Source organism: Salvelinus sp. IW2-2015, linkage group LG18, assembly GCF_002910315.2.
Source record: "Salvelinus sp. IW2-2015 linkage group LG18, ASM291031v2, whole genome shotgun sequence".
Classification (NCBI taxonomy): Eukaryota; Metazoa; Chordata; class Actinopteri; order Salmoniformes; family Salmonidae; genus Salvelinus; species Salvelinus sp. IW2-2015.
In genome coordinates this window covers 33,641,620-33,657,474 of record NC_036858.1, presented here as the reverse complement: position 1 = coordinate 33,657,474, position 15,855 = coordinate 33,641,620, and the positions used below count along the sequence as shown (strand labels likewise).

The 15,855-nt window shown below is 42.3% G+C and overlaps 1 protein-coding gene across 1 annotated transcript; it reads left to right on the top strand.

The window, feature by feature from the left end:
- The first annotated feature begins 4,340 nt into the window (after nt 1-4,340).
- LOC111978415 (polycomb group RING finger protein 6-like) lies at nt 4,341-15,554 on the top strand. The gene is made up of 11 exons (XM_024008473.2): nt 4,341-4,410; nt 4,678-4,849; nt 5,023-5,122; nt 5,229-5,325; nt 5,828-5,883; nt 5,994-6,053; nt 6,250-6,370; nt 6,806-6,833; nt 7,028-7,126; nt 14,709-14,795; nt 14,920-15,554. The coding sequence occupies exons 2-11, from the start codon at nt 4,682-4,684 to the stop codon at nt 14,968-14,970; spliced, it is 867 nt and encodes a 288-aa protein (XP_023864241.1). The 5' UTR covers nt 4,341-4,410; nt 4,678-4,681; the 3' UTR covers nt 14,971-15,554.
- The last annotated feature ends 301 nt before the right edge of the window (nt 15,555-15,855 follow it).

Here is a 15,855-nt window from a genome sequence, read left to right as displayed (position 1 = left end):
AAACAGCAGAGAGAGCACCCCCCCCCCCCCCCCCCCCCTATCCACATCGATAGGACCGCAGTGGAGGTGGAAAGCTTCAAGTATATCGGCTTACACATCACTGACAAACTGAAATGGTCAGTGATGGCACCTAAAACCTTCACAAACTTTTACAGATGCACAATTGAGAGCATCATGTCGGGCTGTATCACCGCTTGCTACAGCAACTGCACCACCCACAACCGCGGGGCTCTCCAGAGGGTGGTGCAGTCTGCCCAACGCATCACTGGGGGTAAACTACCTGCCCTCCAGGACACCTAAAACACACAGGAAGGCCAAAAAGATAATCAAGGATAACCACCCTAGCCACTGCCTGTTAACCCCGCTATCATCCAGAAGACGAGGTCAGTACAGGTGCATCAAAGCTGGGGCCGAGAGACTGAAAAACAGCTTCTATATCAAGGCCATCAGACTGTTAAATAGCCATCACTAGCACATGGAGTCTGCTGCCTATATATACATAGACTTGAAATCACTGGCCACTTTAATAAATGGAACACTAGTCACTTTAATAATGTTTAAATATCTTGCATTACTCATCTCATATGTACTGTATATACTGTATTCTATACTATTCTACTGTATCGTAGTCTATGTCGCTCTGACATTGCTCGTCCATATATGTTGTCGTGTCTCTGACTGATTAAATTATATGACAGGCTATTTTATCAAATCAATTACCTAACGTTTGATTGATTACGTGATTGAATAAACCATGCAACAATTAACCCGTTAATAACCTGGGGCACCACGGAAAAGTGTTTATAGAGCTGCTGTCTTCTGAATAAACTCTTAAAGATCTGAAGACTTTTTATATCAATAACAGTCAATTATTAATCGTCACCTTCTATCAGTCTCATTCTGATTGTCGTAAGTACGTGGTTATCTTCACGAACCCTGGCTAACAAGTTGAATCAGCAATACAAAAATTGGCTTAATTATTAATTTATGAAATACCTAAATAATCACACTGAAGTACATATACACAGGATGGATCATACATCGATTACTAATCATGTCATAAAATAAAAAGTCCCTAGCGGACGAAACCGATATGACGGCTGGTTACACAAAGAAATTGGGATGGGTTTGAATGAAAGAGCGGGAAGACTGAGGGACAAAAGGGATTGGGTCTCTATCGGACCTTGAGAAGCTATGCTACCGTCAATACAGAATCTTATGCATTCTAATAACCGCCCATTCGCAAAAGGAAAATGCAAGATATATATTTACATTGAGCTGCTCTTCGATTGATGGGTCGAAGATGGAAGACTGGTTTGCCCAGCAGGGATCGCCATTGTCCTTTGAATAATCTTTCTCGTCGTAGTGTTGTAGAGCGGATATATTGAGGTACCCTGTCGTTCTCATTAGGAGATTGTCTGTCCTTTTCTAGGCCACGTACGTTTACAGCTGCAGCTGATAACTCGACTTCTAGGATGTATCACTTCTTCTTTAGTGAATAAGAGTTCAAAGTTCATACCATTTTGCCATAATCAGTTCGCGCTGTGTTCTGGCTGGTCTAGTAGAAATTCATCCTTCCAGCGTGGTGATCGTCACCTCCACGTGATCTGGTCTCATGTAAATTTCGTTATGTAGAGTGGATATTCCACCATTCGCAACCACAGCTCACGCTGAGGTTTGCTTAGTCTGACGTGAATTGGGTCACGGGGGTTTTATACTGGCGAAGAGAAGGGCATGTTTCATCCCTCTCCAACCAATGTCTGTTCACTTTGGCGTTGTCACGATCGTCGTCAAGGAAATGACAGGACCAAGGTGCAGCGTAGTAAGCGTACATTCTTTTATTTTAAATGTCACCAACAAAAACAATAAACAACAAAACGAACATGAAGCTCTGTAAGGCTATACATGTCACTAACAAAGACAACAACCCACAAATGAGAAAAGGAAAAAAGGCCGCCTAAGTCTGATTCCCAATCAGAGACAACGATAGACAGCTGTCCCTGATTGAGAATCGTACCCGGCCAAAAACAAAGAACCAGAAAGCATAGACTTTCCCACCCGAGTCACACCCTGACCAAACAAACATAGAGAATAAAAGGATCTCTACGGTCAGGGTTCGTGGCATGTAACTCCCCCCCCAAAGGCCGCAAACCTGACACTATAGAGGAGGGTCCGGGTGGGCATCTATCTTGGTAGCGGCTCCGGTGCGGGACGCAGACCCCGCTCCACTCTGGCTCCCCCCACTTTGGTTGCGCCTTGGTGCGGGGACCCTTGTCGCCGACCCCGGACTGGGGACCCTCTCCACAGCCCCCGGACTGGGGGCCCTCGTTGTAGGCCCCGAACTGGGGACTCGCTGCAGGCCCCGGACTGGCCGTGGAGCAGGCACGGACTGGGACCCTGGCTGCAGGCCCCGGACTGAGGACCCTCGCTGCAGGCCCCGGACTGGACACCTCTCTGCAGGCCCCGGACTGGGGACCCTCTCTGCAGGCCCCGGACTGGCCCGTGAGCAGGCACAGGACTCACCAGGCTAGGGGGACATACTGGAGGCCTGGTTCTTGGAGCAGGCACAGGACTCACCAGGCTGGGGAGACATACTGGAGGCCTGGTCCGATGAGCAGGCACCGGTTGAACCGGGCTGTGGGGGACTGGAGATCTGGTGCTTAAAGCTGGCACACTGTCCTGGCTGAATACCCACTTTGGCCCGGCACGTGCGGAGCGCAGGCACATGACGCACTGGGCTGTGACAGCGCACCGGAGACACAGTGCGCAGAGCCGGCGCAGGATGCCCTGGACCGAAGAGGCGCACCGGAGACCAGGAGCGCTGTGCTGGCACAATCCGTCCTGGCTGGATGCCCACTCTAGCGCAACACATGCGGAGAGCTGGCTCAGAGCGCACCGGGCTGTGAACGAGCACTGGAGACACCGTGCGCTTCACCGCATAACACAGTGCCTGACCACCACTTTCAAAGTTCTTGAAATGCTCCGAATTGACTGACCTTCATGTCTTAAAGTAATTATTTGCTGTCATTTCTCTTTGCTTATTTGAGCTGTTCTTGCCATAATATGGACTTGATCTTTTACCAAATAGCCCGATCTTCTGTATACCATTTCTACCTTGTTTCAACACAACTGAGTGGCTCAAACGTATTAAGAAGGAAAGAAATTCCACAAATTAACTTTTAACAAGGCACACCTGTTAATTGAAATGCAACCAGGTGACTACCTCATGAAGCTGGTTGAGAGAATGCCAAGAGTGTGCAAAGCTGTCATCATGGCCAAGGGTGGCTACTTTGAAGAATCTCAAATATAACACTTTGGGTTACTACATGATTCTATATGTGTTATTTCATAGTTTTGATGTCTTCACTATTATTCTACAATGTAGAATGAGTAGGTGTGTCCAAAATTGACTGGTACTGTATCTGCACATATGTGACTCGATACACTTTGTACAGTAGAGCTACTTTCAGAACTACTGGCTAAAAAGTAGGCTTTACAAAGTACAGGATAAACCCTTTTAATGACTACTTGATTCCTTTGAAATGGGGTCTGTTTGAATAGACTAAAATAACCAGCTTTATATCTAATAAAAAACATGACATGCTATCTCCATCCTGGTGGTGCAGTGGACTAATTCAATGGCTACAAAATAGAAGAGCATAGGTTCAAATCTTACTGATGCCATGTCAACTTACAGAAGAAAGTTTGCATGAATAATGCCAAAGGAAATAAAGTTCTATATCTGTTTAGAATTTAAAAAATAAGCTTATAGTGTTATTAAAAGTCCAATTGAAACATTCAGTGAAAGTTTTTCAAAAACATCCACCTAGATAAGATATAAGGAACCTCCCTGCAACCTAAAAATAAACTTTCCCAGAACAGGTGAAATGTTCACTTTGTTTCTCAGAACCTTTCAAAAACATTCAGTTTTACCGGTCAGGAAACACATGGCTTAGTTCCCACAACTTCCAAAGAGCCAAATGTGATGGCATATTAAACCACGAGGACTTGCAGAGCTCGGTTCTGTGCTCCGATGCCGGATTCCTCATGTTTGACTGTTCCCTGTATCTTGCATTGTCAAATTAATAGTTAGAGATTTGAATGGCCACATCTGGAGGTATCCGATCCATATTTATATAATTAGGCAGAACCTATAACTATAACTATGTATCCCCATTTGGGAGATACTGAACTCCAATCAAGTCAGTTTTTTTTAATGACAGCTTAAATATTTTCAATTCTTCATTAATATCATATGAATCCCTATTCTTCCTAGAGAAGCAAGATAAGGGAAAGCAACTGTGGTCCAGTCTTGAAATTCTATTTCTAGTGGACTCTGCTCTGTTATGATTTAATTGGCTCGTTTCATTGCCATAGCGCCAGGAAGTTGCTGAAACTTGAGCGACAACGGTAACGTTAGCTAGCAACTGTTACAGTTGGTTTTGTTTTTAATTATTTGGGGTTAGCGATAACATTTAAGCAATAGTTAGTGGTTAAATCACATGGGGTTTATTGGTAACGTTAGTCCGTTAAAGTAAAGGTTGAACTGTTATCGTTGTTTTTTTGTTTTTGTATTCCTTGAGCTAGCCAGCACGTTTGCTAATAATGCCAGTGTCAGGTGAATATCAAATGATTAATTGAAGAATTTATTGGCGCGGAAATCAACCCAATTTGCAGTACCATGGAGGACAGCACCACGGAACTCGAAAGACCCGGTTGTTTGAGTGTCGGTCAGCAATCAGAAGAGGCGACACCAACCTATATTAGCCACCAGAACAGTGTCGACAACGATGGTTCGAAAGACCACAATGGGACATCCAATAATGTTGACTCGGATTCAGGGGATGAGGTACAGTATTGCAGACTTGGACAATATCTAGTGTTTTCTAATTTTGCTGGAGTGACGAGAATAATAATAATGTAATGTTATGAATATGATAGCTGCTACACTGGTTGGTACTCTACTGTAACTGTGATGCACTCCAGTTCTATAATGTGGAATGACATTGTTTGTTTTCACAGCCTGAACTCCCTCTTAATCAATTTTACCCTTACATCCGCTGTACTCTCTGCTGCGGAATCCTCATTGATTCCACCACCATAACTGAGTGTCTGCACACTTGTGAGTTACAATGATTTGAGATGAACAATCCTGAAATATGACTGCTATCCCTTCAGTCTCATTATATCAGTCATACTTCCTTTGTAATCTGTTCTCTCTTCCCCAGTTTGTAAAAGCTGCATAGTGAAACACTTCTTCTACAGCAACAGGTGTCCCAATTGCAGCATTGTAGTCCACCAGACACAACCATTGTACAACATAAAGTAAGCATGCCTGCATGAAATCTACGAGCACACAGACTCTTGTCTTGTTTTACATTTGAAGACATCGTTCATGTTTTTCTACTTGACATCATGTTATTTAAAGAGGACATCCCATGAGTGTCTGTTTCTATGGTTACCCTCTCCCTGCTGGGGAGTTACCTGGAACACAAAGTCCTGGTGTGACGCACGGATACTGATGTCTCTCTGTAGACTCCTCTGTTATTCATGTCCACGCACACTCATCGTCTATTGCACAACTCTGCTTTCAGCACAGGCCAAAGGGACGCAAATGTAAATATTACTGTTGTGCCAACTCATTTGAATGAAAACGTTGCCACGATAAGCTGAGATGTTCACTGAAACAACGGCAGCTTTGAAGTTGATTACTATACCTCTCCCATTGACCCATTATCAATTAATACAATGAGCTATAGGCTAATACTCACTTATACACTGGTATGTAGATACTTACTGTATGGTGGGTGTTTTTGCATCTCCACAGACCTGACAGACAGTTGCAAGATATTGTTTACAAGATGCTGCCACATCTGGAAGAAAGTAAGTATCCACAAGTCTTCCATTTCTCAGCTTTTCCCCAAACGCCTCTTATCAGTCTTTTGTTTTGCAGTTCAAATGAGTATTGTCTTTACTCCTTATTGTCTTTGCAGTGGAGAGAGCAAGGATGATTGATTTTTACAAACAGAGAGGACTGGAGGTGCCTAAACCAGGTAAATAAGACCAATGTCGTCGTCGTTGCTGCTTATTGTGCTTTTTGGTAGAAATTTGGTGCAGCTTTGTTTATATGAAATAGTTTGGGTATTTGAAGACCCTCTGATTTTAGCCATGTCTCTGTCTGTCTCAGTGCTGTGTGTGGAACATTCCCCTAATGCTTCTGTAAACGCTCGTCTTTCTCTGTGACCACAGTGATGGCGTCCCCTGCGGTCCCTGTGCTGAAGAACCAGAAGCAGAGAAGGGCATTGCTGCCCCAGTCTGTCTTCGCCATCCCTCCTGAACTGGACGTGTCACTGCAGCTGGAGTTTCTGGGGTGAGTCTCTCCCTAGCATTTTCTATTTGAGGGATGGAAGGGTATTCCCTGAGAAATTGGATTGTTTGTTTGTCTCTGGTCATTCTTGTCTCCACCAGTAGATGGTGCTGGGGTGCTACTGTGCTTCCTTTGAGTGCATATGGACTAGGGCAGCATTTCCCTAACTCGGTCCTGGGGACCTCCAGGTGTACACATTTTTGGTTTTTGCCCTAGCACTACACAGCTGATTCAAATAGTCAAAGCTTGATGAATAGTTGGTTATTTTAATCAGCTGTGTAGTGCTATGGCAAATAACTAAATGTGCACCCCCTGGTGTTCCCATGACAGCGTTTGGGAAACCCTGGACTAGGGAGAACGTTACAAGACTGATGGTTAACTGTACAAGATTGGTTTCAGGGATAATGAAAATTCTATGTAAAGTTGTTTTGTTTCCAGAGCGGAAGAAGGCATAGACGGCTATAAGGTAATTACTGCTGTCAAGCTCTTTTCTCATAATGACTTGTATGAGACTGTTAAAATTAAATAACAGCATAACGCTGCTATCCAGCCACTATATAGTAATGGTCATGCATAAAGCAATGTTGATATTGTGAATTTGAGTTATATTGGTAAAATGAATAAGGGATTGCATGCTCTAACACCGGTGTCTCTGGCCAGCCTTTGGAGAGGCGGTATGTGCAAGTATCGGGGGATGCCACTGTCCGCCATGTGGCGCTCTTCATCAGGAGGAAGATGGAGCTGAGTCCCACCTGCCAGGTCAGTGGGAGGGGTTACACATTGACTTTACCAGGATGTCTGATGCGGTTATGAACTATTTCTCGGAGGTAGACCTGGCAAGGGGAAATGCATAAATATGTACATATCTGCTCGTTATGTGAGAGAGCTCTCTGCTTCAAGAAAGAGGTATGTTGAACCCATCTCAATTTCATCCCCTGTAAAATACTTTAGAGGCCTACGTAAAAACTGCAGAGCGCAACAGCACAGCCCTACCTGTACGTAGGGTGTTTAGCAGTAACAGGGATTGATTTCTTGGCACTCACCGGAGTGGGTAATACCGGAGTGGGTAATAGCGCACCTATTACCCACTCTATCTCGCTTTATTAGCTGGGTGCTCTGCCATTTACAGTGCATTCGGAAAGTATTCAGACCCCTTGACGTTTTTCATACTTTGTTGCGTTACAACCTTATTCTGAAATGGATTACATCTCCCCCCCCCCAATCTACACACAATACTCCACGACAAAGAAAATACTGTTTTTAGAAAACGGGTATCACATTTACATAATTATTCAGACCCTTTAATCAGTACTTTGTTACAGCCTCGAGTCTTCTCGGGTATATGACGCTACAAGCTTGGCACACCTGTATTTGGGGAGTTTCTCCCATTCTTCTCTGTAGATCCTCGCTGCACAGCTATTTCCAGGTTTCTCCAGAGATGTTCGATCGGGTTCAAGTCCAGGCTCTGGCTGGGCCACAAGGACATTCAGAGACTTGTCCCAAAGCCACTCCTGCGTTGTCATGGCTGTATGTTTAGGGTCGTGGTCCTGTTGGAAGGTGAACCTTCTCCCTAGTCTGAGGTCCTGAGCACTCTGGAGCAGGTTTTCATCAAGGATCTCTCTGTACTTTGCTCTGTTCATCTTTCCCTCGATCCTGACTAGTCTCCCAGTCCATACTGCTGAAAAACATCCCCACAGCATAGTGCTTCACCGTGGGAATGGTGCCAGGTTTCCTCCAGATGTGACACTTGACATTCAGGCCAAAGTTTCTCATTGTCTGAGTCCTTTTTGTGCCTTTTGGCAAACTCCAAGCGTATTAAGAAAAACTTTTATCAAGGCACACTTGTTAACTTCTTATGGCTGCATCCCGCTACCGGGATCGATATGACAGCAGCAGGTGAAAGTGCAGTGCGCCAAATTCAAACAACAGAAATCTCATAATTAAAATTCCTCAAACATACATGTGTCATATCATTTTAAAGGTAATCTTGTTGTTAATCCCACCAAAGTGTCCGATTTCAAATATGCTTTTCAGCGAAAGCACTACAAACGATTATGTTAGGCCACCAAACCACATTAAGCACAGCCATTTTTCCAGCGAAATATAGCAGTCACAAAAAGCAGAAATAGAGATAAAATTAATCACTAACCTTTGATCTTCATCAGATGACACTCATAGGACTTCATGTTACACAATACATACATGTTTTGTTTGATAAAGTTCATATTTATATCAAAAAATCTGAGTTTACATTGGCGCGTTACATTCACTAGTTCTAAAAACATCAAGTGATTTTGCATAGCCACATCGTTTCAACAGAAATACTCATCATAAATGTAGATGATAATACAAGTTATACACATGGAATTATAGATATACCTCTCCTTAATGCAACCGCTGTGTCAGATTTCAAAAAAACTTTACGGAAAAAGCAACCCATGCAATAATCTGAGACGGCGCTCAGAAATATAATAAAAATAGCTGCCATTTTGGATTCAACAGAAACCAGAAAATACATGATAAATGTTTCCTTACCTTTGATGAACTTCATCAGAATGCAGTCCTAGGAATCCCAGGTCCACAATAAATGCTTGATTTGTTCGATAATGTCCGTTATTTATGTCCAATTAGCTACTTTGGTTAGCGCGTTTGGTAAACAATTCCAAAGTCACAAAGCGCGTCCACTATAACGTGACGAAATTTCCAAAAGTTCCGTAACAGTCAGTAGAAACATGTCAAACGATGTACTGAATCAATCTTTAGAATGTTGTTAACCTCTCTGGGATCGCGGGACGCTTGCGTCCCAACAGCCTGTTAAAATGTAGAGCGCCAGATTTAAAAAAAAATCTATAAAATCAAACTTTATTAAATTACACATATAAGATACCAAATTAAAGCTACACTCGTTGTGAATCCAGCCAACATGTCAGATTTCAAAAAGGCTTTTCGGCGAAAGCATAAGATGCTATTATCTGATGATAGTGCAATGGCTACACTCTCTTTTTTGACAATTTCAACCATGCCGGCGCTACTCAAAACGCAGAAATAAAATATAAAACATGCATTACCTTTGACGAGATTCTTTTGTTGGCACTCCAATATGTCCCATAAACATCACAAATGGTCCTTTAGTTCGATTAATTCCGTCCATATATATCCAAATTGTCCATTTATTTGGCGCCGTTGTACCAGGAAAAACAGCGTTCAATTTAAGCAAAATCACGACAAAATATCAAAAAAATTACCTCTAAACTTTGCCAAAACATTTCAAAGTACTTTTGTAATACAACTTAAGTTATTTGTAAACGTTAATAATCGATCAAATTGAAGACTGGTCAATCTGTTTTCAATACAGGATATCAACAAACTCACGGTACTTTTCAAGTCTTGCTCAACTCTCAAACATAAACACACGACGTCACTCCACTTCCGGGTCAATATCTTTCTCTGTTAACTAAGGAAAAACCTTAACCTTTTTCCATACAATGGCGACATCCAGTGGAAGCAGTAGGAACTACGTGGATAGTGAGTAGAATTCTGGTTTGCCCATAACAAACCATTGAACATACAGGAACTTAAAAAGAAAAAAGTTAGTCCTCAGGGTTTTGACTGCTATATAAGTTCTGTTATACTTACAGATATGATTCAAACAGTTTTAGAAACTTCAGAGTGTTTTCTATCCAAATCTACTAATCTATAATATGCATATCTTATATTCTGGGGATGAGTAGCACGAAGTTGAAATTGCGCACGCTATTTTTCCCTAAGTGAAAACTCTGCACCCTATCCTCAAGAAGTTAACATACATCTTGAATAACGTTCCAACCGGAGAATTAGATTGACTTCAGATCAGCGGTGGAATGGATGTCCTCATGTGAACGCGCATGGTCAGCTCGTGGCAGTGGTGACTAATTCCTGTCTCCTTCGGCTCCCCTTCACATTAGAGTCATCAGACAAAGTTCTATTGACTGTTGACATCTAGTGGAAGCCGTAGGAAGTGAAAACTCATCAATATCTCGCTGTAATTTCAATGAGAGCTTGGTTGAAAATCTGAAAAAATCCAAACAGGAAGTGGAACTTCTCAGGTTTTTGCCTGCCATATGAGTTCTGTTATACTCACAGACATAATTCAAACAGTTTTAGAAACTTCAGAGTGTTTTCTATCCAATACGAATAATAATATGCATATATTAGCAACTGGGACTGAGGAGCAGGCAGTTTACTATGGGCACCTCTGTGCACCTTTCATCCAAGCTACTCAATACTGCCCCTGCAGCCATAAGAAGTTAATTGAAATGCATTCCAGGTGACTACCTCATGAAGCTGGTTGAGAGAATGCGAAGTGTGTGCAAAGCTGTCAAGGCAAAGGGTGGCTGCTTTGAAGAATCTCAAATAAATATATTTTGATTTGTTGAACACTTTTTGTTGTTGGTTACTACATGATTCCATATGTGTTATTTCAGAGTTTTGATATCTTCACTATTAGAAAATAGTAAAAAAAATTAAGAGAAACCCTGGAATGAGTAGGTGTGTCAACTTTTGACTGGTACAGTATGTCTCATCACAATTCTCTCTCGGAGATCTAAAGACAGTTCCTTGGACTTCATGGTATAGTTTCTGCTTACATGCACTGTCAACCATTGGCCCTTACACAGGTGTYTYTTTCWMAWMTRRWGTACATTTCTAMACACGTTTTAATTTTTGAAAATTGATTAAATAGTCCCCCCCCCCCCCCCTCAATCTACACACAACACCCCATAATAACAAAGCAGCAAAATCAGGTTTAGAAAACGCTTGCAAATGACAAATAAAAACTGAAATATAACATTTACATAAGTATTCAGACACTTTACTCAATACTTTGTTTAAAGAACCTTTGTCAGTGATTACAGACTAGAGTATTCTTAGGTATGATGCTACAAACTTAGCACACCTGTATTTGGAGTTTCTCCCATTCTTCTCTGCAGATGCGCAAGCTCTGTCAGGTTGGATGGAGGGCGTCTCTCCAGAGATGTTCAATCCGGTTCGAGTCCGGGCTCTGGCTGGGCCACTCAAGGACATTCAGAGACTTGTCTCGAAGCCATTCCTGCATTGTCCTGTCGGAAGGTGAACCTTTGCTCCAGTCTGAGGTCCTGAGCAGGTTTTCATCCAAGGATCTCTGTACTTTGTGCCGTTCATCTTTCCCTTCAATCGTCACTAGTCTCCCAGTACCTGCTGCTGAAAAGAAAAGTCCCACAGCATGATGCTGCCACCATTCTTCCCTGTCGGGATGGTGCCAGGTTTCCATCAGATGTGACGCTTGGCATTCAGGCCAAAGAGTTCAATCTTGGTTTCATCACACCAGAGTATATTGTTTCTCATGGTCTGAGTCCTTTAGGTGCCTTTTGGTAAACTCCAAGCAGGTTGTCATGTGCCTTTTACTGAGGAGTGTCTTCCATCTGGCCACTACCATACAGGCCTGATTGGTGGAGTGCTGCAGAGATGGTTGTCCTTCTGGAAGGTTCTCTCATCTCCACAGAGAGACCATTGGGTTCTTGGTCACCTCCCTGGCCAACGCCCTTATCCTCCTATTGCTCATTTTGGCCAGGCGGACAGCTTTAGGAAGGGTCTTTCAAACTTCTTCCATTTAAGAATGGTCCTTGGGGACCTTCAATGCTGCATAATTTTTTCTGTACCCTTCCGCAGATCTGTGCCTCGCCACAATGCGGTCTCTGAGCTCTACGGACAATTCCGTCGACCTCATGGCTTGGTTTTTGCTTTGACATGCACTGTCAACTGTGGGACCGAATATAGACTGGTGTGTGCCATTCCAAATCAATTCACCACAGGTGGACTCCAATCAAGTTGTAGAGACATCAAGGATGAGCAAGGGAAACAGGATGCACTTGAGTCTCATAGCAAAAGGTTGTGAAAACTAAAAACCTGTTTTCGCTTTGTCATTATGGGGTATTGTGTGTAGATTGATACAATTATTTTCCTGATCAATTTTAGAGTAAAGCTGTAACGTAACAAAATGTGGAAAAAGGGAATGTGTCTGAATACTTTCCGAATGCACTGTAAATGTTCATAATTTGCTTACTTTATTTTACTGGACTGATGGTGCCTGCATCTGATGGTCAGTCTCAGCGGAGGGAGAGCATTAGAGGGTCACACTCGGATTGTCCCTCAGCTATCCCCCCTCGGCTAAGACTGACCAAAAAAGAGAACACCGTCTTTGAGCTGATGGAGAAACTCGAGTCGCACCGTATTATTTTTGCCTCATGCACAGATTCATGTTGTTACTCCCATTACCGGAGAAAGTGAAATATTCCTTGATATATATATTTTTAAAGGCCACTAATTATAAAAATGGAAGCGCTACACTTTGGTAGTTATTCATTGTATCTACAGTGCTGGTTGCAGCGCATTTCATGGCTTATAATAATAAATACAAATAAAATGTTGACAGTGCTGAACAAGAACTCACTGTTGTCTTCATTGACATTTCTCTAATGTTTAGACGTTTTGAAATCACAGTATCAACGAGTAAGTTGCAGACAGCGATCTGAGCAAATCGGTAGGCCTATAGGAGCACTTTATTTTGTACCTTGACACATGAAATGGTTCAAAATGGGAACACTTTGCCTACCTGGCACACAAGGCAGCTGAAACAAGTGCACTTACTGCTAACAGGGCGAGACAGAAAAAAGTAGGAATGCGAGGCTTTATCGTTGTTTTTTTTATAAAGAATGTTTTCTTCACGATCGACTAGGAATGCCTTGGAGATCGACCAGTGACCACTGTTGTAGACTATATGGCGGCACTGCCATTTGTATATATTTTCCCTACATTCAATCAATCTTTCTATCCAGATGTCTACTTTTCATACCCCAAAGCACCCATTTTTGTGGGGGGGGGGGGGGGGGGGTTTATTATGCACTAGGAAGTAACTATTACACCAGAATATCTCCTACTTCCACCTAAATGCTATTTGTCAAGTTTATTCTGCTGATCTGTGTATACAGTGACTTCAGAAAGTATTCATACCCCTTGACCTATTCCACATTGTGTTGCGTTACAGCCTGAATTCAAAATGGATTAAATAGATAACTTTGTCATTATGGGGTATTGTGTGTAGGTAGGTGAGGAGAAAATTAAAACGTGTTTAGAAATGTACATCATTTTAGAAAGAAACACCTGTGTAAGGGCCAATGGCTTTAATGTAACAATGTGGAAAGTCAAGTGGTCTGAATACTTTCTGAATGCACTGTATGCTCACTTAGCTGTGACTCACAAGTAATACAACAAATTATGATCTATTACTGGTGTGATCATATACCAAGTTTTGAAATATAACATTAAAATGGTTTTAGAAGAACAACATTGGCAGGGCAATTCAAGCATAGCCAATATTCACTGATAATGTATTGGGCCTATAGTCTACTGCACAAACCTCATTGCTACAGAACTGTTTTTAGCTATCAATTTCAGAGTTTCTAGAGGCAAGGGTCGATAGGAACAAGACAGGTTCAGGTGTTTTTCAGAACTCATGCCCATAACTATTGCCACACTTTTTTCTGTGGGTTTTATGACAACGTCCGTATTCTCCTGGAGTTCTTTTAGTACTCCTCTTTCAGCTGGAGGAAGACTGTGATATTGGGGTCCCTTGTCATTTTTGCATTTAGTTTCCAATTCTTTTTCAACCAGTCTGCCAAATGTGGTGACAATTGGACTTGTATGAGTAGGGGGGGACAAATGAGGAAGGGCGAGGGGCAGGGAGGGACTGCTGGGTTATGGTTTCTCGTTCTTTGTAGGGTCTGTCGATGTGAAGCTTGTACTGGATCTGTTCAGTATGACTGTATGAATTTGGATACCGCCCAACCCTAATTTGTATGTGTATATATAATTTCATTAATTGTTGGTTGACTGTTTTGAATACCACTTTGCACCGCCCTGTGGGCAATTGTAATTATCACCTAGGCACTTGCATAAAAAAACAATGGATTTGCATAAAAAAACTATGGATTTGGCATATCTCTTGATGCTCTGATGAAAGCATAACTGCCAAAATGGATTGGCCTGCCCAGCCAAAAATAAAAAGTGTAATGAGGTGACGTCTTAATTTTTTAATTATTGAACTTGGAATTTAGTTTCTAATCAGAAATACTATTTCTGTATCTTATTGAAATGGATCCGTAGCATTTATTACGGTTTTCATTTTCACATCCCAAACTGCACCTACCAGTTTTCGTTCAGATATTCCCTCCCTCAGGTGACTCCATGTATGTTGTAATTCAGTATGTCACTCTCAATTGATTTCATGCAGTCTGTCGCAGTGGTATGATGTCACGTTGTGGTGCAGGTGGAGGTTGTGTGTGGAGACCACCTCCTGGACCGTTACCAGTCGCTACGAGAGGTTCAGAGCTCCATGGGAGATGACGCTCTACAGGTGAGTCCACTCAAAGGCCCTATGTATTTGTAGTTACACTCTGGTCTGGAAATAGTCCTGATATCGTTAGCTTCCATTTATGAGTTTTATGTGTGCTTATTTTCTTGTGTTTTTTTATTCCCAGGATGGTCTTTTGATTCTCCACTTTGGACTGGTGCTGGCTGCTCACACGTGAGCAGGGGGAAGGAAGTGGGATGGATGTGATCCTGATATTAACCCTGACCCTCAGGGAACCACGGTCTTCATTCTGCTACTAATGCCTAACCGAATCAAGTCTTCTACTCTCTGCCACTTATACCTGACAGTTAACAGTGAATTGCTGAATCCAGGGCCCCAAAACCTTCTGGTAAGGTTAGGATTAGGTTATAGTTTATCTCCAATACTGTGATTTCAGAGGTCTGAAAGACTACAAGGACCTGTCATGCTACTGATGCCAAAAGCTCATGTTTTTGCTACACTTTGAGTGTACACCGTATTCTTTTTTTCTTTTTTTGTGACCAACTTTTGTAGCAGTCCCCCTCCCATTCATTCCCCGAGTCTCTATTTAGAACAAAGTATAAATACATATACAGTGCCTTCGGAGAGTATTCAGACCCCTTGACTTGTTCCACATTTTGTTACGTTATAGCCCTATTCTAAAATGTATTAAATACATACAAATCCTCAGCAATCTACACACAATACCCCATAATGACGAAGCAAAAAGTGGTTTTAGAAATGTTTGCAAATGTATTAAAAATAAAAAACTGAAATACCTTATTTACATAAGTATTCAGACCCTTTGCTATGAGACTTGAAATTGAGTTCAGGTGCATCCTGTTCCCATTGATCATCTACAACTTGATTGGAGTCCAACTGTGTGAAATTCAATTGATTGGACATGATTTGGAAAGCCACACACCTGTCTCTAAGGTCCCATAGTTGACAGTGCATGTCAGAGCAAAAACCAAGCCACGAGGCCGAAGGAATTGTCTGTAGAGCTCCGAGACAGCATTGTCGAGGCACAGATCTGGGGAAGGGTAACAACATTTCTGCAGCATTGAAGGTCCCCAAGAACACA

Excerpts from the sequence above, each read along its gene's own strand:
- LOC111978415 (XM_024008473.2), top strand. The coding sequence starts at position 4,682 with ATGGAGGACAGCACCACGGAACTCGAAAGACCCGGTTGTTTGAGTGTC. Across the intron at positions 5,123-5,228 it reads AACTGAGTGTCTGCACACTT|TTTGTAAAAGCTGCATAGTG; the intron begins GTGAGTTACAAT and ends TCTCTTCCCCAG. Across the intron at positions 14,796-14,919 it reads TGGGAGATGACGCTCTACAG|GATGGTCTTTTGATTCTCCA; the intron begins GTGAGTCCACTC and ends TTTTATTCCCAG.